General features: G+C 57.2%; 1 protein-coding gene across 2 annotated transcripts; it reads right to left on the reverse strand.

Annotated features, from left to right (window-relative positions):
- Positions 1-2532: 2532 nt before the first annotated feature.
- Positions 2533-11121, reverse strand: ANGPTL4 (angiopoietin like 4). Of its 2 annotated transcripts, none has more exons than XM_031604755.2 (7): positions 10557-11121; positions 9926-10036; positions 9320-9452; positions 5439-5552; positions 5252-5347; positions 4672-4947; positions 2533-4115 (listed from the first exon to the last, which is right to left on the reverse strand). In XM_031604755.2, exons 1-7 carry the CDS (start codon positions 11079-11081, stop codon positions 3934-3936), a joined length of 1437 nt encoding a protein of 478 aa, XP_031460615.1. In that variant the 5' UTR covers positions 11082-11121; the 3' UTR covers positions 2533-3933. The 2 variants fall into 2 exon arrangements, with proteins under 2 accessions (XP_031460615.1, XP_089982283.1); XM_090126157.1 differs by having other exon boundaries at positions 5439-5555.
- Between the last annotated feature and the right edge of the window lie 10470 nt (positions 11122-21591).

A 21591-nucleotide genomic window follows, 5' to 3' on the forward strand; every position in this document is an offset into this window, starting at 1 on the left:
CCAGGATCTGCTGGGATGTGTTGTTGCTTTCTCCCATTGATATTCACTTATCCCCACAGGACTGCAGTGAGTGGCTCCACTGGGTGATGCCCACAGCACTGCCAGGCCACGGGGCAACCAATGCTGAGCAGAGAACGGCAGCAGCAGAGCTGCCCTGGGGTGGATGGTACAGAACCTCCTGGGGAGGGGAATGGTCTGTGCTGAGTTCCCTATGGCAAAGTGTCTCCCACCCCAGGCAGGTGAGGGAGAAGAGAGCAGCTCCTCACTGCTCTGCTGAGTAAGACCCTTCACTTCCATCGCTTTGCTGTCACTCGTATGGGAGCAGCAGAAGGAAAGCACCTTACTTTTGCCCTCTGCAGCAGCTTAATGGGTTCAGAGCTGAATCTGAGGCGTGCATGGATTGAGCAGGAAAAAATAATAAAGCAAGCTATTTCTTCTCGGTTGGGATCAAAATCACTTTCTTTTCTTCTTCCACCACCCAAGAAGGGTCGCTGTAAGTTTGGAGGAGTGATGGGAGCACCCCGTGTGTGCATTGCTAATGCTGACTGCATCACCGTGACCCCCGGAACCCCGGAGCTCCCCAGCTCCCAGCTCGGCTCCAGCCCGTCCGCCGCCGCCGTTTCTCCCGCTGTCACTGGAGGGAGCTGCCTGTCCTCCATCCGGAGCTGCGGAGAGGCGCAGTGCGAGCGGTGATGGATGCGGTCGCAGCGTGCACGAGGTGGCACGAGGGGATGTGCTGAGGGTGTGTGAGGAGGGGGCTGAGGGCCCGGCTTTGTCGGGCCGGGGGCTGAGGGGGCTGGGGGGGCTCCTTTAACCCTCCTTCCAAATTGGACTTCAATACCTTTCTGAAGTTCTACTGGGTTTCTTAGAGCAGCCCCCGTGCCACAGGCAGGGCCACCAACCTCCACATTTCACAGCAGCCCAGGCTGCCCAGGGCCCCATCCAACCTGGCCTTGAACACCTCCAGGGATGGACGGGGCATCCACAGCCTCTCTGGGCAGCTGTTCCAGCACCTCACCACTCTCACAGCAAACAACTTCCCCCTGACATCCAACCTCAATCTTCCCTCCCTCAACTTCAAACCATTTCCCCTTGTCCTGCCATTATCTCCCCTTTCCAAGAGTTGATTCCTCTCCTGTTTCTAGGCTCCCTTTAGGTACTGAAGGCTGCATTGAGGTCACCCTGCAGCCTTCTTTTCTCCAGGCTGAACAAACCCAGCTCCCTCAGCCTGTCTTTGTAGAGAAGCACCTGGAGCCCTGGGTGCAGATTTGGGCCTCATGAAGTCAGAAGGGCATTAAACCATCCGAGAGCATCCCCAGAAGGGCTGCAAAGATAGGGGAGGGTCTGAAGGCCCTGGGTTTGTGGGGCCTGAAGCAGAGGGACCCCAATGACAGCTGCAGCTCCTCACAGGGAGAAACAGCACTGTGTCCTGCCAAACCTGGAACTGGTTGCCCAAGGAGGCTGTGGATGCCCCATCCCTGCAGGCATTCAAGGCCAGGCTGGATGTGGCTCTGGGCAGCCTGGGCTGCTGGTTGGTGACCTGCACACAGCAGGGGGTTGGAACTGGATGAGCATTGTGGGCCTTTGCAGCCCAGGCCATTCTGTGATTCTATGGACACCCCTCCTTAGTCTGACCACTTCAGCATCCTGAGCACAGCGCCGCACGCTGCTGCTGCCTTAAGCAAATAGAGCATTAAAAATGTATTTCTGAACACAAGGGGGAGCGGATGGATAGCACAGGGCAGCCTAATGGGCTCCTTGTGCAATTGTGCTCCGGGCTGCCATTAACCCTGTGGTTTTCTCCAGGGAAGGATGGAGCAGGAGCAGGCAGGCCAGGTGTGCAGGTGTTTGTACAGCTGCTCCCAGGGACTTCCCGAGCCGTGCTGGCTCTTGTCTCTCATTCCTAGAATGAGTCGTTCTGTGGGTTTGATGGGTTTTTGTTGTTGTTTTGGTGTTGCTTTCTGCTCTGTAGTAGATATCTGTAGTCAGATGGAGACGTTGCTGTTTTGTCTGACCCCAGTACCAGCCTGGATCTGTGTCTGGGAAGACTGAAGCTCCTGCTGGATCCCCAGATCCCTTCACATGTAATGGCTGCCTAGAAGCTGATGGATATTGCTTGGCATATATGGTACAAACAGCTAGAAGGCTGTTATTGGCCGGGGCAGCTCCTGGTCAGGTCTGCCTTTATCTGTCCATGCAATTCAGACCTCAGCCATCTCATTCCAGGCATTGCTGAGTGCTTGCATTGAGCTAGCTGCAAGGAGAAGCTTTGGTGCAAAGCTTTGCCATCAGGGAATAAGGAAAATCTGCTGCTCCAGGGCTTCATTTCCAGCAGAAAAACATGGAGCCTGTAAACTCCAAGCAGACTGGAACCTACTGGTGGAGCTGGAAGAGGGACTGGTAGCTCCACACAGGACATGGGCAGGGCAAGAAGAATCCAAGCACCCACTGAGCAAAGTATCTGAACGCACATCCTTGCACATCTCCCACAGAACCACCTATCATGCAAACAATGCAGGCAGGACACTTACAGGCTTCTTTTTATTAAAAGACATTTTCAGAAAAGATATTTTAGTACAAAACAACAACAACAACAACAACAACAACAAAAAACGTTTAAAATACACGAACTACAGCGGTTGTTTTCCAGCGCCGACGCTTATAAATTACACCACATTAACACTGCATTTAAATACGGAAACAAATTAAAACGAGAAATTCATCAAAAAGATCCAACGTCCTACAAATGGCTATTTACAGTATTTAGCAGCTAGGAGCTCTAGCACGGCAGTCAATATGACTTCAATAGGGCAGGATGCTTGGGAAGCCCCAAGACGGCAGCTTGGCCCGTAACAGTTTTTGGGGATTTGTTTCACCCACCTCCCCCAGCTCCCATCCCAGGGCAGAACTGCACCCAGCCAGGCTGTGCAGCTCTTGCAGGGCAGCCCTGATGTCCCCCGGCCTTTAGGGTGTGCAGGAGGGGCTGTGCAAAGGATGGGGACTCTTTTTGGAGAAGGCGTTGCTCCAGGCTGTAAGAGCACACAGCTGGCAGCAGGACGCTGGTTTCCAAGGACGGGCGCTGCTCCATGCGTGTGTTGTCCCAGCACACGTCCCACTGCTGAGCTACAGGCCATGACTCAGTCCCCAGCCCCCCCCACAGCTGCCTGCATCATCTTGCTCATCGCTTCCCGGAGCTGTGAGCATTTTTCCCAGCTCCCAACAAATTCCAGCCAGCTTTCAAGCTTTGGGGGCAGGGAAACTGAGGGAGCTCAAGGTGCTCTTCTCCCGGAGGAGTCCCACATCCTCCCAGTGACACCCATATGTCCCTGTTTATTGCAGGGGATTTGATGGCATTTCGAGGTCCCTTCCACCTCTAAGGATTCTATATTCCCCTTGGGTTGGAGTCACCAGAGCAGGGCTGAGAGGCAGAAATGAGATGGAGCTGCCATGGCTCCCACCCCACGTGGCTGAGGAGTGGGGGAAGAGGGCTGGGGACACTCACAGGGGGTGCACGTGGGGACAACAGTGAGAGGTGGGATATGGCAAGGCTCAGCACCCAACTGGGTGCAGGGCAGTGAAAGAACCTCCCACGCTTCCTTTCACCCCAGCCCAGCAAAACCAGCACGGAAGTGTTCAGAACAGGGCAGAAAGCACCAGAAGGCTGCAGTAACCACTGCGGGGCTGGAGGCGGGCGGGCGGACCCCCGGCATGCTCTGCAGGTCAATCTCCTGCTTTGGAAACCCCCATCCGGAGGCTTCAGTGACATGGAGCTGCTTTACTTGAGTGAAGAGCTGCACTGTGCCAGCAAAGAGAAACACACCTCGGGGGTCTCCGCAGGGAGGGTGGGTTTGTTTTCTGTAAACACCAACTGGTGGAGCTCACGTTCGCGCTCCGCAGAGAAGGTCAAGTCTGAAACGGCAGCTTTAGGAACCTTTAGGGCTCTGCTTCCAGTGCTGCGGGTTGGATTTTCATGGTGGTTGATTTCAGAGGGTAATATCTGCCCTTCCAAGTCTTCCAAAAGATGCCCTGCTTGCGTTCGTGCCTCTGGCGAGGGATGGAGCGGAAGTACTTCCCATTGAGGTTGGCGTGGCCGCAGGTGCTGAACCACCACCCGCCTGCAATGCAGAGCAGGGTTTAACACACAGCACTTCTCCAGAATCAAACCCACCCTCAAGGCAGCTGCCGTCCCCATTTCCCCCACGCTTCAGGGCTTTGGGAGCTCACAGTGCCTCGTGCACCCTTGAGGAACCCCACGTACTGGTGATCTCAGTATGGACCCAGGCAAGCTGGCAGCCAGCAAAGCTGTCACAAAGACAGATGCGTGGGCCAAGATCTGAACCACGATCCCTACAGGGTTTCAGCATCCCTCCCTGTATCCTGCATGGCTCCTCCCTGGACCCCTCCTGCACCAGTCCCAGGATGCTGGGAGCAACACAGGCTCGGCATCACAGGGCTGAATCCATCCATGGCAGCCCAACCACTGTTACCTCCAAGGGCAGGAGGGAAAGGGCACATCACACACCAGGCTGGATGAGGCTCTGGGCAGCCTGGTCCGGTGGTTGTGATCCTGCACATAGCAGGAGGGTTGGAACTGATGATCATTGTGGTCTTTTCAACCCAGGCCATTACAGGATTCTATGATCCCTTGGAAGGGGAAGAGCCCACACTGACCTGAGAGGTGCTTGGCACAGTTTGTGTCCGCTTTGAGATCGTGGTCACGATCCCGAGTGGAGAAGGGCAGCTGCCTGAAGTCCCCAATGGCATTTTCCAGTTCTCCAGACAGAGGTCCCAGCAGGTTGAGTGTGTAGGCTGTGCTCTCCCCACCAAGGCTGAATTCAAACTGTATCTCCTGGGAGTTTCCCTCCCAGTCTTCCAGCTCAATCAGGAGGTTGTACCTTCCCTCCTGGACCAGGTGATGGATCTTCTCCAAGCCCAGCCAGAAGTCACCTGAAACACAGAACACAGCCTTGGTCCCAGGGACACAAAGACGTGGTGCAGAACAGACACACAAACAGGACGCAGGGGCAAGCAGGACCCCAAACCCAGACCCTGCAGCATTTGAGTCACTGTCTGCATATGCAGGACCAGTCAGAGAGACAAAGGGCTCTGGGGATGCCAGCAGTGTCCCCCCTCCTCATCCCACTACTGCTCTAGCACATGGAGGCCTACAGGAGGAGGTGAGGGGGAATTAATTGTCCTAAGTTTAATTATCACGTGTCCTGTGCTAAGACAGATGCCACCATCCACCTACCATGAAGGTCTCCAAAGCCATTCTTGTAGGCATCCCAAAGCTGGTCAAAGTCCACAGAGCCATCTGTGCGCCTCTGGATCACTGTCCAGCCACCTTCTGCAGGGGGGAAAAGACACATTTCAGGGCTGCTGTTGGCAAGAGCACCCTGCAAAGCACTGCGAGATGCACGGCATCTCCTCCGCCGTACCTGCAGTCATGTCACAGTAGACTTTGAAGGGCTGGGACCCCGAGGGCTGCACCTGGAAGACTCCACTGCTTTGCTGACCAGCCAGGAAGAGCTGCTGGCAGTCCTCTGGGAGCTCTGCTGGAAGAAGGGAAAGCGTCTGAGAGCTCGGCCCCACATCCACAGCCCAGCTGCTGCTCCTGCCACAGCCCTGCACGCGCAGCTCGACGGGAGCTGCACACATCAGCATTGGCTGCGTGCTGAGATGAATCCCTGGCTCTGCAGAGCTTTGAACGCCAGTGACCCAATATCTTCCCACTGCTCCAAAGGCTGCTCCTCGGGCTCCCATCCAAGAGAGGAGCCAGGCACGGGGCCAGGCTGCACTGACCCAGGGCTGGACAGAATGCTCCCCAGCGGGACAGACAGCCACAGTGCCCTGCAGGGATGGGCCACAAGGCAACCACCTGCAAGAGGGAAACTTCACCTCCCCCCCCCAACCCCCCCTCACAGCTCTGGGCTTCCACTTCTCCCCTTCTGCCTGTCGGGGACTTTGTCCCCAGCTGCCAGCAAAGCACCGTTAAAACAGCACCGATAAAAGTCCACCCAGGAACCACCGCCCGCAGCACATGGGGTGGGGAAAAGAAGAAAAAAAAGGAAGAAAAAAAAAAAAAAGCAGCCCTGTTACAAAACCCTGAGTCGAAAGGCCGAAGGAGGATGTGCGGGGACTTCAGCCTCTGGGCTGTGGGGTGACGGCACGTCAAGGGGCTCTTTGTGTGCAGGGACAGGTGCCCCCGGCCCCATCACCCCATACAAAGCTGCTCTGTTCCCCGGGCAGCTCTGGGTGTGGGGTGACTGCATGCGGCTCACAGCTGCCACTGGGGTGACCCCACACAGGGGGGTGATGGGACCCCAACAGCGGGCCAGCCCTCACTGTGTGCCCCCACGGCATCGGGGTCCCCCACAGTAGCAGCACACGGAGTCTGGGAAGGGAGGGAGGCTTCTCTGCACGGCCACAGGGCTGCATCCGGAGCTGGAAAGGGGAATGGGGCCTTTGGGCTGCGGGGGGGGGAGGGCATCGCCCGCAGGGCATCACCCCGGCCCCCTCCTCTTTGGGAGGCTGGAGTCAGCAGTGGAGGAAAGGTCAGAGTGTGGGGGGGTGGGGGATGGCAATGTGACACCCGCTGCCACCTCTCACCCACTTCTCTCCTCCCCATCCCCCACCAGCCCCCTGCTGTGAGCTTTCCTCTCCTCAGATGTCCCCCCCCCTCCATGCCCACCACTTGCAGCCCGGCTCTGGGAAGCATCTCCCAGCCCCCAGCACTGCTCTGTGTGAGGACCCCCGCATTCCTGCAGGCCCACTGATGGGCTCCATCACCGCCTGCAGCATCCTTTGTGACCCCCCCCCCCACAGACATCAACAGAGCGCTGGGTGCCACCAAGGCCACAGCAAGCATTGTGCACAGAGCATCACAGCACACAAAGCACCCAGCATCACTCTGCCCGCTTTCTAGGTAATAAAAGCAGCCCGAGAAGCCAGAGGGGGCTCAGGGGAAGGAGCCCCCCGGGTGACACCCAGCAACAGCGGCTCACGCAGATGCAGCAGCTCCTCACCTCCTCCCAGCAGTGATGGAGCCCAGCAGTGCTCAGGTACGTGGCCACGTGTTTCCCCCATGCATTAACCAGCCCTGCCCCCTGGTTGTTCTCCCCCCACCCCGCTGATTTCTGGCCAAACACATTGCACTCTTTCTCTCTTCTGTCCTCCCAGTGCAACGGGGACTTTTTCGAGCAGCTGAATGAAATGCAGCTGCTTGAACAGCCTCAGCTCAATCTTTGTTTGAGGAACACACTCATTTGCTCCAGTTTGCGTTGCACACCCGTATGGCACTGGCAAAACAAGAAGACCTCCTGGCTGCTCAGCGTGTTTTCCTTTCCCTCCCTCTTTATTCAGCCAAACAAGACTCCCAACCAGCACAGCCTGCTGGAGCAGCCCCAGGCACGGCACCCTGTTCACCCAGCACATCTCCAGGCACACAGAGGTCACCAACCTGGGATAAACACAGAGCTGTCTGCAGGCAGGGCGTGCCCCCCCAGTCCCCCCCCAGCTGTCTGCATCTCCTGCCCCCCGCCAGCCCCAACCCCATTATTTTGGAGTCCCGGCGCCACGGGGAGAGTGGGGCTTTACCCTTCCCCTACTGGGCCGGCTGCCAGAGCGCACAGCCTCTGCCTAAAGATGTGATCCTCTTTCTGTGAGTGATTAAACCTTTCACTCTCCAGGCTGCTTCAAACCTTCAACTTTCACATGCTTGGCGCGCTGCCATCCCTGGCCCCAAAAAAACTCGTGTTCGCTGGATGCGAATGAAAGGGTCTTTTTGAAAACTCTGCTGGTGGAGTTCATTGCTGATCCCTGACATCGGGCAGGGAGCAGCCGCAGGCACAAGGAGAAGCACTACTGCAAGCCCCCCAGGCAGGGGGCAGGGGGCCGGTCTGCCAGGGTATCGCCTGCTTTAAGGTTTGCCAGAAAACTCGACTCGGCTTGGTAATGAAAGGAAGCCAATTTGTTTTCTGACAGCGATATCAACAACGGGGATTAGGAGAGCACAAGGGAGCGGAGGGCTCTGCGGGGCGGGGAGGAAGCACTGATGGATGCAGGGATGCCCGGCGCACTGGGGATGCTGATGGGAGCTGGAGGGCGCGTGGTGCTGAGCTCACAGCCTCCCTCACGCCGTCCCCACAGGCTGTGGGTCCTCTCTGTGCCCCACAGCTGCACCAGCAGCCAGCACAGAGGCCTGAGTCTGACACCAGTAACTAGCAAAACCACTGCCTCACACCGCACCTTCAGCACAACCAGACCTGAGAGCAGGGCAGGAGACATTGCCAAGGGTGAGTCACAAAGCAGAGAGCTGGGAGAACAATCCTCCAGCTCAACAGCCCCGCTTGGAGCGAGGGAAGCGGCACACAGCCCTGCTGCAGGCTGGACAGCCCTGCAGAGCCGGGTGCCAGGCTCTGGGAGCATCGCATCGCTCCTCTGCTTACTGCCCAGGCTTTGTTTTGCTCATGTGCTGAAGCACGCCAGTGACAGCTCTGCACACACAAACCCGCATGTGCTTTCCCCTGTGCTAAACCCTAGGATTCCCTGTGGATTCTCGCCCTGTTTGGCTCAGGCTGGACATCCCCAGACAGCTGCACAGACGCTTCCCCAGCGCCGCGATTGAGCTGACACAACAGCAGAGCAGCTGCTCCCTGCAGTGACCTCTGCAGGACCGCTGCTTCCCGGCTGCAGCACAACGGGGACAGCACAGAAATGCTGCTCCTCCGACCCCACACCAGCAGGAGGACGCACCCGGCACAACGGGGAGGATTCAGATATGACACTGCCTTGCACGTTTCCCAGGGCTGTGAGCTTCCAACTCCTCTGCTCCCAGGTGTTTGCATTGCACTCTGAGCAGTGCAAGCTGAGGCACTTGTCTTTTTTGTCTACGAAACCCAAATGTGAGCAGAGGGAGAGGGATGCGCACAGACCTCGCTGCCCCACCGTGGTTCTGGGCAGCCTCCTGCTGCTCCCCTGCACCCCGGGGACAGTTGACAGCAGGGGAACAGAAGCCGACTCCAAGAGCAGAAACAAATAGCTGCTCTCAGAGCTCCTTTGCTTCCCACTGCATTCTTAACATCAGGCAGAAAAATTCCCCTTAAACCCTTGAATTCCATCTGGACTAACATTGATCCCAATGGTCGGGTCCTACCCCAATTCCAACTCTCCCCCAGCCTGGCCCAGCCCCCAAACCCCGGTTTTGCACACAAATCTCACACCCTGAACCAGGACAACTGAACCTTTTGTTTCTGCAGGGCTGCAACTGCTGCTGCTGTGCTCCTGCAAGGCGAGCAGGGCAGCACACACTGATACTCACTGTGTGGCAGCGCGGGCTCCACGCTCACATTATGGCTCTGGTTGGTATGGCTGAAGCTTTTCTTTGGGCTTATCTTCCACTTTGGAGACTGTGTTTTGTTGTCCTTCAGATGTAAAGGGATCAGCAGGTTGACCTGAAAAAAAAATAATCCAGAAGCTGCAAGTTGGAACGGTTTTATCTCAGCTCATTCTCAGTGCTGCTGCCCAAGAATTCCAGACCAGAGCTGGGGCTGGGCTTGCCCAGAAAGCTTGAGGAACAGAAGGAATCTGGGGCAAGTTGTGGTTTTTCACGCCCATGCTAATGAGTTTATTCTGCAGATAAACTAAATGGACCAACACAGAGAGGTTTGGTCCCTACGTACTAATGCTTCACATTTCCCAGTGCCGATTCTCTGGAAGCTCCCAATTCTGTTTGATTTGTTTTTTGGTTTTTTTTTACTAGCTATGAACCAGCACTGCGGCACAGGGACCAGGGCCATGTCCTTTGGAGGACACTTGGAGCCAGGGCACAGCAGCAGTGCTTCTCCTTCTGCCACTGATGCTTTGTGCCAGCTGGCTGCAAGGGACGGGAGCTCGTTGTGCTCCTAGGAGCTGGGCAGGAGCTCACCTTGCTCTGCAGGCTTTTAATCTGCAGATTCTGCTTGTCCAGCTTGTACTGCTGCTGCTTGATCTTCTGCAGGAGCTCCTCGATTCGCGAGTTCTGGGCATCCATCAGGGTCTGTAGGGGAGGAAGAGCCCGGTGAGCCCGTAGCCACGGGCACAGCCCATGCACACATGGCACGGAGCACCAGGGCACGGAGCACCAGGGCAAGGTCCCCACGGGCAGCTCCCAGTGTCCCCATGTCGGGTGCTCCCAGTGCCCCGGGCAGGTCGGCTCCCTCTGTGCTGCTCCCCGTGTCCCAGCAGGGTCCCATAGGTCAGCCCCTGTGTGTCGGGAGGATCGTCGGGTCCCCGGTGCCCCGCTCCACCCGGATGGCTGCGCTCCGATGGGGTCCGGCGCTCCCACTCGGGTGAGGTCCCCTCCCATCCGCAGGGGCCACTTCTCCGGGTCGCTCCCGGTGCCCCCATCGGGTCGAGTCCCATCAGCTCCGCTGTTCCCGTTCCCCTGCATCGCTCCCACCGGCCCCGCTCGATTCGGGTCCCCCTCCATCCCCAGGGGCCGCTCCCTCGGGTCGCCCCCGTTACGCCCATCGGGTCGGGTCCCTCCGTAGCCCTCCGCGTCTCCGCTCCGCGCCCACCTGCAGCGCTCCCAGGTCCTTGGAGCTTTGGTTCTCCGCCGGCCGCGCCTGCAGCGCCTGCCGCACGCGGCCCTCCAGCTGCTCCAGCCGGCCCTGGATCTCGGCTTTGTCGGCCGCCACCTCCTCCAACCGCTGCCGCAGCGTCTCGGAGAGGTTGAAGAGCTGCCGCCCCCGGCCCTCCAGCTCCCGCACGCTGGCCCGCAGCAGCTCTCCCTGCTCCTGCGTCTCCCGAGCCTGGCGCAGCAGCCGCCCCATGGAGCTGTTGTGGGCGCTCAGGCGGCTGCCGAGCTCCCGCATCTGCCCCTTGGTCCTGTCCACATGCTCCTTCAAGCCGTGGCCGAGCTGCAGCAGCCCGTGGGCGATCACGTTCACCTCGTCCCAGGAGGCGAACTGCGCCCTCCGCTCTTTGCCGCCCGCCGCCGCCGTCCGCCGTTCGGTGCCGGTTCGGCCCATCCCCGGTGCGGGTCCCGCCGCCATCCCCGCCGCCGCGGCGCACAGCAGCAGCGCTGCCCCGGAGAGCTGCATGACCGCCGGTCCCGATGCGCGCCCCGCCGCCGCGCCGCCTCTTTTATCGGCGTCCGGGCGGAGAGCCGCGCATCGCTGCGGGGAATGCCCGCCCCGCGCCCGCCCCGCGCCGCCCTTCCCCGCCGCTTTGTTCGCCTTCCCTGCGCCGAGCCCAACCCCGGCCCTTCCCGCAGCCCCAGCCGAGCAGCCCCGGCTCACTCGCCAAACCCTTCCGGACCCGGTTTCGAAAATCCACCCGGGGCAGCCCCGGCCCTTCCCCTGCGAGCCCTGCCCCGCCGTGCCTGGCATTGCTGTCTCTCCCCTCTCCATCTCATCCCCATCGCCACTACTTTGCCATCCAAACCTCATCCCCATCCCTTCCACACCCGTCTCTTCCCCATCCTCACCCTTATTTCCATTTCCAGCCATACCCAATCGCCATTTCCATTTCTTCCACATCCCATTCTCATCCCTGTCTCCATCCTCATCCCTTCCCCATTCCATCACCATTCCTATTCTTTCCCTATCCCCACCCCCACCACTTCTGCATCCAAACCCCATACCCATCTCTTCCCCATCCTCATCCCCATTCCATTCCATCCCATTCCCATCTCCATTTTCATTCCTTACCCATTACATTTCCATCTCTATCTCCATCCTCATCTCTTACTCACCCCATCCCCATTCCTATTCTATCCCCATTCCCACTCCCATTCCTATTCCTTCCCTGTCCCATCCCATCTCTTCCTCACTCCGGCCCCATTCCCATCCCCATTCCCAATCCCCATTTCCATTTGTTAATCATCCCATTCCCATCCCTATCTCCATCCACATTCCCATCCCTATTCCCATTCACATTTGCATCCCGATCTTCATCCCCACTCCTCTCCCCATCTCCATCCCTATCCCATTTCCATCTCCATTCCCACCTTCCCACACACACATCCCCATCCCATCCCATCCCCACTCCATCCCCATTCCCATTCCTATTCCCATCCCCATCCTATCCCCATTCCCATCCCCATTTCCATCCCCATCCCCATTCCTATTCCCATACCCAATCCCATCCCATCCCCATCCCCATCCCCATCCCCATCCCCATCCCCATCCCATTCCTATTCCCATTCCCATTCCCATTCCCATTCCCATTCCCATCCCATTCCCATTCCCATTCCTATTCCCACCCCATCCCCCTGCTGGCAGTCCCACCCACACCTTGGTTGCCCTCATTCCCGGTGAGCTTTGCCACTTGCTCCCCATGGAGCCCCCACCCATGGGTGCTGTAGGTTCGGGGCTTACGAGCAGAGCTGCTCTGGGGGGAGGAGGACATCCGCTCCTCGGAGTGCAGCCCATCCCCAGGAATGCCCCTCTGAGAGCTCATTCATCCCCCTCCATTCATTTGCAAACGTCTTTGACTCCGTCAGCAGCTCTTCCCTCGGGCGCTGCCTCTTCCCCTGGCTTAGAGGGATTTTCTGTCTGTTTTTTTGTCTTTTTTTTTTTTTTTTTTTTGTCTTTTTTTTCCTCCCCACGAAGGAATTCACGCTCCTTGCCCGCACCGCTCCCGGCTCTGCAACAACAAAAAACGCCCGTTGCGGTCGCGTTCGGCCTCGTGTGTCACCACGGTGGGAGCCGGAAACACGATGGGTGACAGCGCTGGGGGGGCAACCGCAGCCCTGCACGGCACCAACACAAGGTTCCCCTCCCCCTCAAAAATAAAAGCTATGGAAAATCTCTTTATCTCCGTCCTGCCACCTTTGGGCATCCAGAAAGAAGGCAGCGCTGCGCCCGCAGGGCCGGAGGTCGGAGCATCCCCAGAGCCCTCCCAGCGGGGACGCGCAGGGCGCGGAGTCATTGGGCCGAACGGGGCAGCACAGCTCCGCGTGTTGGCAATTCCTGTGGGTTAATGATGTCACGGTAAATGAATCCTGTGAGTAACTCAGCTCCCTGCCCCGCCGTTACCCAACATCAGAGTTTGTCCCACATCGCAGCCTGGGGAGCAGCGGGGTTACGTGGGGTCCTGGGGCAAACATAACTGCACTGCTTATTTGTAATGGTGGTGCTGAGAGGCAATGCGAGGAGCCCGAACTCTTCCAGAAGCTGCATGATTTATGCATTTTACTTTGGATGTGTTTTCCTATTGGGATGATGCCAGTTTGCCCTGAGAAATATGAATTTTTAACACTCGAAAATGAAAAGCTCCCCTCTGAGGCCCCGAGCTACCTGTGAATGGGAATGGAGTAATGGGAAGCTGCATTCAACTTTAAATAGAGCTTAAAATGGAGTCTGGTGGCTCTCAGTGTATTGCCAGCACCCCATTCTGCCCTGCATGAAAAAGAGGCTCCAGCATGGCTGGCTGCTCCCTGGGCTGTGCTGGGCAGGGCTGGAGTTTGCTGGCACACAGGACATAATGATGACACTGACATAACGGGGGTGATGCTGTCTCTTTCCTTTGGCTGTGGGGATAGAGGACCACACAGCCCACGCCCAGGACAGACCCTGCAAGGACCAGCCCAGCCCAGCAGATCCTGAAGCCTCTGGGACCTCGCAGCAGCCCAGGGAGCAGCAGGGCACTGTGGTGGCCCTTGGAGTGTCTCCCAGGTCTCTGCACGCTTCATTGGGTTCATCCTCTGGCCCCAACAGGGTCGAAAGAAGCTAATTTTTTGTTGGGGTATCTATCTCTGCAGGCACAGGGGACCCTCTATATCATCACCCCCATTCCATCATTATTGCAATCACCATCTCCATTATCAGCCCCATCCCCAGATTCAGTCCCATCACCTCCCCATTCCCATCCCCATCCCCACTTCCATCACATCCACATTATTTCCCCATTCTCATTCCTATCTCCATCACCTCTCCGTTTCCACCCTATCCTCACTACCATCTCCATCCCCATCCCTCATCCTCTTTCTAAACCCCATCCCCATCTCCATCCCATCCCCATTCCATCCCCACCCCCATCACCTTCCTATCCCCATCTCCATCCCCACCCCTGTCCTCTTTCCAACCCCATTCCCATCCCATCCTCATCCTCATCCCCATTCCTATCATCTCCCCATCTCCATCCCTATCTTCGTCCCATCCTCATTACCATCTCCATTCCCACTCCCCCATTTTCTTTCCAATCACCGTCCCCAACCCACTCCATCCCCATCCCCATCCCCATCACCTCCACATCCCATCCTCATTACCATCTCTCCCATTCTCTTTCCAACCCCCACTTGCATTCCATCCCCATCACCACCTCTCCAACCCCATTACCAGCCCCATCTCCATCTCCACCCCATCCTCACTACCATCTCCATCCCCACCCCTCATCCTCTTCCCATCCCCGTCCCCATCCTCATCCCTATCACTCCCCCCCATCCCCAATGCCATCCTTATTCCATCCTCATTACCATCTTCATCCCCAACCCCTCAACCTCTTTCCAATCCCCATACCTACTCCCATCCTCTTTCAAACCCCTATTTCCATCCCATCCCCATCCTCACCCTCATCTCTATCACCTCCCCATTTCCACTGCCGTTTCCATCCTCATTACCACATCCATCCCTATCCCCATCCTATTTTCAAACCCCATTCTCAACTCCATCCTCTTTCCAATCCCTCTCCCCACCCCACCTCCCCCCATGTAGGGTGTGAGGGCACCAACCCCCACTTCTGCACCAGGAAATCCCACAGGCAGTGCCAGGATTGCGCCCATCCCTGCAGTGCTTCCATTTCCCACACCACTTTGCTCTGTGGCCCTTTCTCCCGCAGATTTCTCCTTTCTGTGACCAATTCCCATTGCCCTCCTCACGCTCCCTCTTCCAGGCTGTGCACCGTGAGCTCCCCCAGCACATCTGGCTGCTCACCAGCAGCGGGCAGCTCCAGCTATGGGCGCCTTTGTTCTCTGCCTTTCTCCATCCCGCTCCTTCCCACGCTGACCCCCAGGTCATTGTGTGAAAGTTCAGCCCTGCCTGAACTCAAAGGCAATTCCTCCTCCGGCTGCTCAGCCCCGCGCTGCCGTCTGACGGGAAGGCAGCTCCCGGCGTGCCATTATGGTTACAAACAGCCGACGTAAGGGAGACTCCAATGAGAGGGGAATGGGCCATGTGTGAGTTGTGCCGTCACCGCTTTGGGGATAAATTTAGGTTTTCCAGTGGAACAATCGCTGTGTTGGAGGTCAGAGGGATTTCCCACCGGCGCTTCTCACCCAGACGGCGCTGGGTCAGCGGGCAGAAGGTCGCCCTTGCCAGGAAACCGGAGGGCTTTGGTGAACATGGGAGGCTCAGCAGGCAGAGAAATCAGACTCTTATTTTCACAGTCATCGCTCAATTGGAACAACATGTGTTTCCAATTAGCGGCTCTCTCTGGCTGGGCTCAAAGCTCATCCGCCCCAGGAGGGCGATGCGCATCGGAGCGCTCCGTGTGCTGCCAGCCCCACGGATCCCAGCCCAGGGGCTGAGTGCTGCACTGTGCCCAGCCACAGCTTCACTGCTCTTTGAGGGGGCAATGGGGCACATGGGCACCTCTGTGCTTTTGTTGCTGGCCTGGCTGGTGCCGTGAAAGACTCTGCATTCATCGGTATGGTGGGGTATTAAATAACAATGGGGATGGTGCTGGTGGTCATAATGGTAGTGGTGGTGATGGTGGTGGTGATGTAATGGTGGTGGTGATGGTGATGATAATGGTGATGGTTATAATTTCAGTGGTCATAATTTTGGCAGACATAGAAGAATTCTATGATTCTTTGATTCTGTAATTTGGGGTGACAGCCTTGGTGATGGTGATGGTAATGGTGATGGTGATGGTAATGGTAATAATTTGGGGCATCTCTCTGCTGCCAAGAGGCTGCTCTGCTTGGACAGCACTGCTCCTGGAAGTGACTGCAGCCTGGCAGGGTTTGGGCTCAGCCCTGCTGGGCACCATGGGCTGTGTGAGCTCCCCTTGGCCATCCCTGCAGGAGCAGTGCTCAGAACTGGAGACACTGAGAACAGCCTGGCACCTAGAAGCTCCCTCTGACCTCCAGGAGCACTCAGTGCCTGCAGGTGGCAACAACCCCCAGCCTGCTGGCACAGCACAAACCACTTTTTGGCCACATCAAATGCTGCCCTCTGGGTCACCTCTGTGCCCAGGAAGGCTCTGCCCAGCACTGGGTGCCAATGGCCAGTGAATGGGGTCTGGTGCTGAACCCATGGACCACAGCAGCGACCCTGGAATGCTGCCTCCCCCTCTGCCCCCATGAGACCACGTCTGCTTTTCCCACGGGAAGGGAGATGTTGGCTCAGGACAACACGGGTGATGGCCATGGGAATGCCAAGCAGAGCAGATACCCTTTATCTTTATCCTTATCCTTCTCCTTATCCATCCAACGAAAAGGAAAAACACATGGGATTTTTGGCACAGTCCTGAAAGTCCCAGCTGAGAACCAAACCTCTGCCCAGCACCTTCCGGCTCGGTTCGTGGTTCACTCTCCATCCGGATCCACATCCACACACAGGGACAGTCATGGTAACAGTGACACACATCCCAAATGCACACTCAGATGCACACGTACAGGAAAGCTGCACCGTGACGCATCCAGGAACTGGGAATATTTCCTGCTGCTGCAGATGGTCACATCAGCAGGTGATGGGAAGTGACAGACTGCAGCTCCCCTTATCACGGGCACGTTCCTGGAGGGTCTGTGAATATGTTTTAATCTTTATCTGAGGTTTTTCCAAATTTCCATGCTGCAGCTCAGCAGCACAGGCAGTGTGAAGTGCTTGGGACACACAGATCTCTGTGTTGGTGCCTCCCAGCTCCAAACAGGGCCAACGTCACAGCCCTGAGCTGGTCCCAGAGCAGATCCCAGGCTGTTGAGTGACCACAGTGGCACCGACACACTGCTCTCCAGGTGATGCTGAGCCTCAGTGCAATGCTCTGTGTGCATGGGGACACAGCACTGTGATCATCAGGGTGAGCAACCAGCACCATGCTGGGTGCCTGTACAACTCCTGCATGAGCACCTTCAGAGCTCAGAGCACTGGGGGACATCAGTGCTGGAAATGCCTTGAGCCCATGGGAGAGATGGATCCTCACTCCTGGCACGTCGTCCTTTAACCTTGGACTTTAGCAAAAGGGCCAAAAATAGCTGTCAAAAGGGAAGAGCCGACCTTTGCTATTTGAAGAAATGTTTGCTCTGTCAGCACGAGCGCTGCGCATTCGGGGGATTTTGTGAAAGGTGCCAGGCCAGGAGCTCTGTGCTCACCCCAACGGCAGCCAGGAACCGAGCAGGGAATGCGGGCTGTGGATCCCCACTGGGAGGAATGATCCTCCCTGGGAATGCGACAGAGCTGCTGGGCTTCCCCAGAGTCAACAGCGCTCCTCTGCTTGAATGCACAGCATGGGGTGGGAAGGGGGGGGCACTGACACTGGGAATGGACCCAGGAATGCCAGAAGTTGTTTGGGATTGAACGGCAAATCCTAATGCTGTGCACATGGTTTGAATGTTCTAAAGCAAAGCATCCAGTGGAGGGGCAGCTCGGGGACCCAGCACTGCATGGCCTCAGCTGCACTGCATGTGTGACCCTGCAGTGCTATGGGGCTGATTCTGAATGCTGCTGGCCCAGTCTCAGATCCCAAAAGTACACAGCCAGAGCGCTGCCTGCAGGTAACCCATCCCCACAGCTGCTGCCCAACCTTCCTGCCAGGCTGGACTGAAATTAGAAGCAATTAAAAATTAATCTTGGCGCGGGCTCAGATCAAACTTTCTACCCATTTTTAGCTGCACGTCGCTCTGGCGGTGGCATGCAACTGTGTTCAGCCAGTGATGCAATGTGTCCGGGGGGTCTGCAGGGCGTGAACAGACCCGAGGGCACCCAGTGGTCAGAGCTGAGGTGGGGAGAGCCGGGGTGAACAACCGCAGTGCACGGCTGCAGCAGTGCTGGGCTGCTCCTGCAGGGCTTCGTGCCTGCCTCGCAAACGGACTGCTCCGTTCTCTGCTTCTCACTTAATTCTTGCTCAGTGCCTTCATTCAGTTCATTCGTTTCCTCTTCCAAATGAAGAGGACTGATAGGATGAGGCATGTTTGGGGCAAAGCAAACAGAGCTGGGGCTGGGAGTGGGGACAGCAAAGGGGCTGAGCCACGGCCCCATAGCATTTCTCCTGCAGGGACCCCAGGCAGCCATGGCAGCACCCATGGGTGCTCATGGTGTGACCACTGCCACCCGTGCCACAATGCATCCCTGGGGCTGCCACAGCCGTGGGACCTTTCCCAGCGTCCTCTCACTTTGTACCAATGTGTCCCCGCTGTCCCCACTGATCTGTTCCCACAATTCAGGGCTCCATTACAGAACCAGTTGAGCACCACTCTGGTGCTGATGCAGAAGCCCGGCGAGCCCTGGGCCATCTGTCCCTGAGGAGCACCAGGGCTGGAAACAAGCAAAGTCCCCGAATGCCTGCAGCCAACATGGCTTTGATCCAGAGAAATGGGGAATTTCCAGCTCCTGCTCCCTGCTTTCACATGGGTGGGAGCTGAGAAGCCCAGGTGCCGCATGACGAGTGGCTCTGGGAGGCAGCCCAGCCAGGACACAGCCTGGGAGCTCCTGGGGAAGGCTCAGTGTGCTCAGTGGGCACCTGTCCTGGGTCAATCCATGGTGCCCTTGGTTGTGGCACTGCGGTGCCCCGTGTCCCAGACACTGCTCCGGGTGTCAGACGGCGGCGGGGAGGAAAATGCCAACCCTCATTGATGTTACTGCGACAGCGAGCCCCAAACCTGACCGAACGGATCAGGCAGAGCTGGGAGAGCTGAGCAATTAGTGCAGTTATTATTAGTGCTGTCAGGACGGGTTTGCAGTTGGGCAGGGTGGAGGAATCTGTGCCTGGTGTGGGAGCAGCGCTGGGGATGTGGCACTGCACAGGGTTGTGCTCAGGTGTCCTGAGACGGGGACTGGGGACATCGCTGGGGATCAAAGTGAGCCAGAGAAGTGGGCAGGCACCGGTGCTGGTGTGGAGCCCTGAAATCACTGCTCTCATCACTCCAGCCAGGACTCCCAGTGATGCAGCACCAGGCAGAAAGGTGCCCCGCCACTTTGTTGCTGTATGTAGGGCATCCCCAGGGAGCCCTCAGCAGCTTGCGCCTCGCCGGGGCTCCCCACGGTGCGCTCCAAGAGGCGCCTAATTCATCCTTTCAGAGCAGAGATCAGATGGATTAAGGCTCGCTGAACGCTTGCCAAAAGAATTGCCATTAGGCCCCGGAGAGCTTAATCTCCACTGGACTAAAAGCAGGCTGGCTCACCCTGTCTGTGAGGGGATCAGTGCCCAGGGCAGGATCTGGGGGGCTACGGGATCCTCTGTGTCCTGTAGCCCCAAGGCTGGTGCTGCTGTGCTCCAGCCCACGCAGCTCTGGGGTGTGATGCACAGGAACCACGGTGGGTGCTGGAACTCCACATGTTGTGGTTCTCCGTTCCGATGAGCTGCTCCCTGATTTCCCCAGTTATCTCCTTGCAGATTAGTTTCCCCAAACTGCCCTTGCCTGCGTGCTTCTGGGCTGACTCATGTTTGTTATTTCCTGCCCATATCTCTGATTTCCTTCTCTGTCCTCATGCCCTCCCTCAGGGTCCAGCTCTTCTCGAGGTGTCCCTGACCCACTGCTCCCCAACCTCAGGGCTGAATTCGGGGACCATGAAGTCATAGAATGACTCATATAGTCATAGAATCATAGAATCATAGAATCACAAGGTTGGAAATGACCTGCAAGATCATCTAGTCCAAGTCCTCCCACACAGCAGCACCCCACTGGTATGGGTGGAGGGCCCCACTGGTGCTAATGGAGAACCCAAGTGGTGCTGATGGAGGGCTCCATATGGATGGAGAGCATAATAGTAGAGATGGAGAGCCCCAGTGGTGCTGATGGAAGCCCCAAAGCTCTCCAGCATCCCTCCCCTCACCAGCACTGTATGGGTGAGTCTGGCTGCCTTCACAAAGAGCCACAAAAGCCTCCACGCCATCCCTGCTTGGACCAACACAACCCTGGGGCCAGCAGCCTTCATCCCTCCTCATCCTCTCCTCTCCCCACTGCTGCCCCCTGGCTCTGTGGGTGGGGGCCGGGCACCACCCTCCTGTCCCCATCAAGATGATGCAACCAGAGCTCGGTCAGCAGAGATATGCTGTTCCAGCAAAGCAAACACAGCTCTCAGCCTCGTGTCATTGCAACAGCCCCAGGAGCAATGTGCTGCCTGCATGGCGCTGGTGAGAGCCTGAGCCCATGGCTCTGCTGGAACACGAGCCCTGGGGCTGGGATGGGACCAAACACTGCCTACGTGGCCAAGGAAGTGCAAGGGATGTGTCCCAGTTGATGACATCCCCACACTGGTGGCACAGGGACCAGCACCAGGAGTGGGTCCTGCACTGGGACACTGAGCTGAGATGGGCAGATGTGGGTGAGAATGAAACTGAGCCTTCCCCTTGCTCCCTTGGTGTCATGTTCACAGAAGCAGCATGTTCCAGCAGAGCCATAAACAGGGGGAAGGAATAAACCTGCCTTTATCTGCCCGCAGGGCCTTGGGGCTGGCTAAGTTTGGAAATGAACTAAAAAAAACAGGGTTTGTTTTCACACTGAGCCGAAACCAGAGCAGGAGCCGGGAGGGGGACTTTTTTGCTTTCAAGCATCACTGGATGAAGGCTATTCCCTTCCCCGCCACCCACAGGACTATTTCCCAACAGGACTTTAAAGCTGTGCCTTGCAACACCACTGTTTTGAACAGAAAGCATCATGTGCTGGCCAGGCCCGTGGTGCCGACACGCTGTTGCTCAGGAGTCATGCTCGTATCACAGCCTGGTCAGAAGCCACAGGTCTGGCCCTAGCTCAGCTCAGTGCTGCTCCTCACATGGGCACAAACAGGTTCCTTCCCCTCTGAACCTCAACCCAGCAGCTCCCTGGCACGGTCTCAATGTCAGTGAACTTGAAATGAACTGTTTTGGATCACCTTCCCTGCAAGAAGTTGTGGGTGTTGCAGATGTGGAGTCTTTCACCCAGGGGTGGTTATGAAGTTTTCATCCAGAGGAAGCTGTTCCCAAACAAGTTATCACCTTTCTTTTCTCCCCTTCTGCTCCACATCTGGGAAAATTCATGGTACTATGGGCAGCCATCACCATCCCAACCCATCACAACTCATTGCCACCAATGGCCAGCCCATCACCAATCACAAACTCATCACAAACCCATTGCTGCCAATCACAACTCTCCACCACCCATCATCACCCATCACAAACCCACTGTTAATCCATCAGCACTCAATGCCACCCATCCCTGATCCAATCCCTTCAATCACAAACCCATCACCAACCCATTGCTGCCAATCTCCACTCTCCACCACCCATCACAATCCCACCACCACTCAGTGGCCATGCTACCCATGGCCAACCCATTCCCAACCCATTGATAACCCATCACTATTCATTGTCACCCATGACCAACCCATGGTCAACCCATCACTCATCCCCAGCACATCACCAACCCATCGCTACCAACCACAACTCTCCACCACCCATCACAATCCCATCACC

This window comes from Phasianus colchicus, chromosome 28 (genome assembly GCF_987193195.1).
Source record: "Phasianus colchicus chromosome 28, bPhaCol1.hap1.1, whole genome shotgun sequence".
NCBI classification, from domain to species: Eukaryota; Metazoa; Chordata; class Aves; order Galliformes; family Phasianidae; genus Phasianus; species Phasianus colchicus.

Bases quoted from the DNA above. Each gene is read 5' to 3' on its own strand.
- ANGPTL4 (XM_090126157.1), bottom strand. From the start codon at position 11,081: ATGCAGCTCTCCGGGGCAGCGCTGCTGCTGTGCGCCGCGGCGGCGGGG. The intron at 4,948-5,251 runs GTAGGTGGATGG...TCTGTGTTTCAG, and splicing joins TGGCTTTGGAGACCTTCATG to GTGACTTCTGGCTGGGCTTG. The intron at 4,116-4,671 runs GTCAGTGTGGGC...TCTGCATTGCAG, and splicing joins CTGTGCCAAGCACCTCTCAG to GCGGGTGGTGGTTCAGCACC.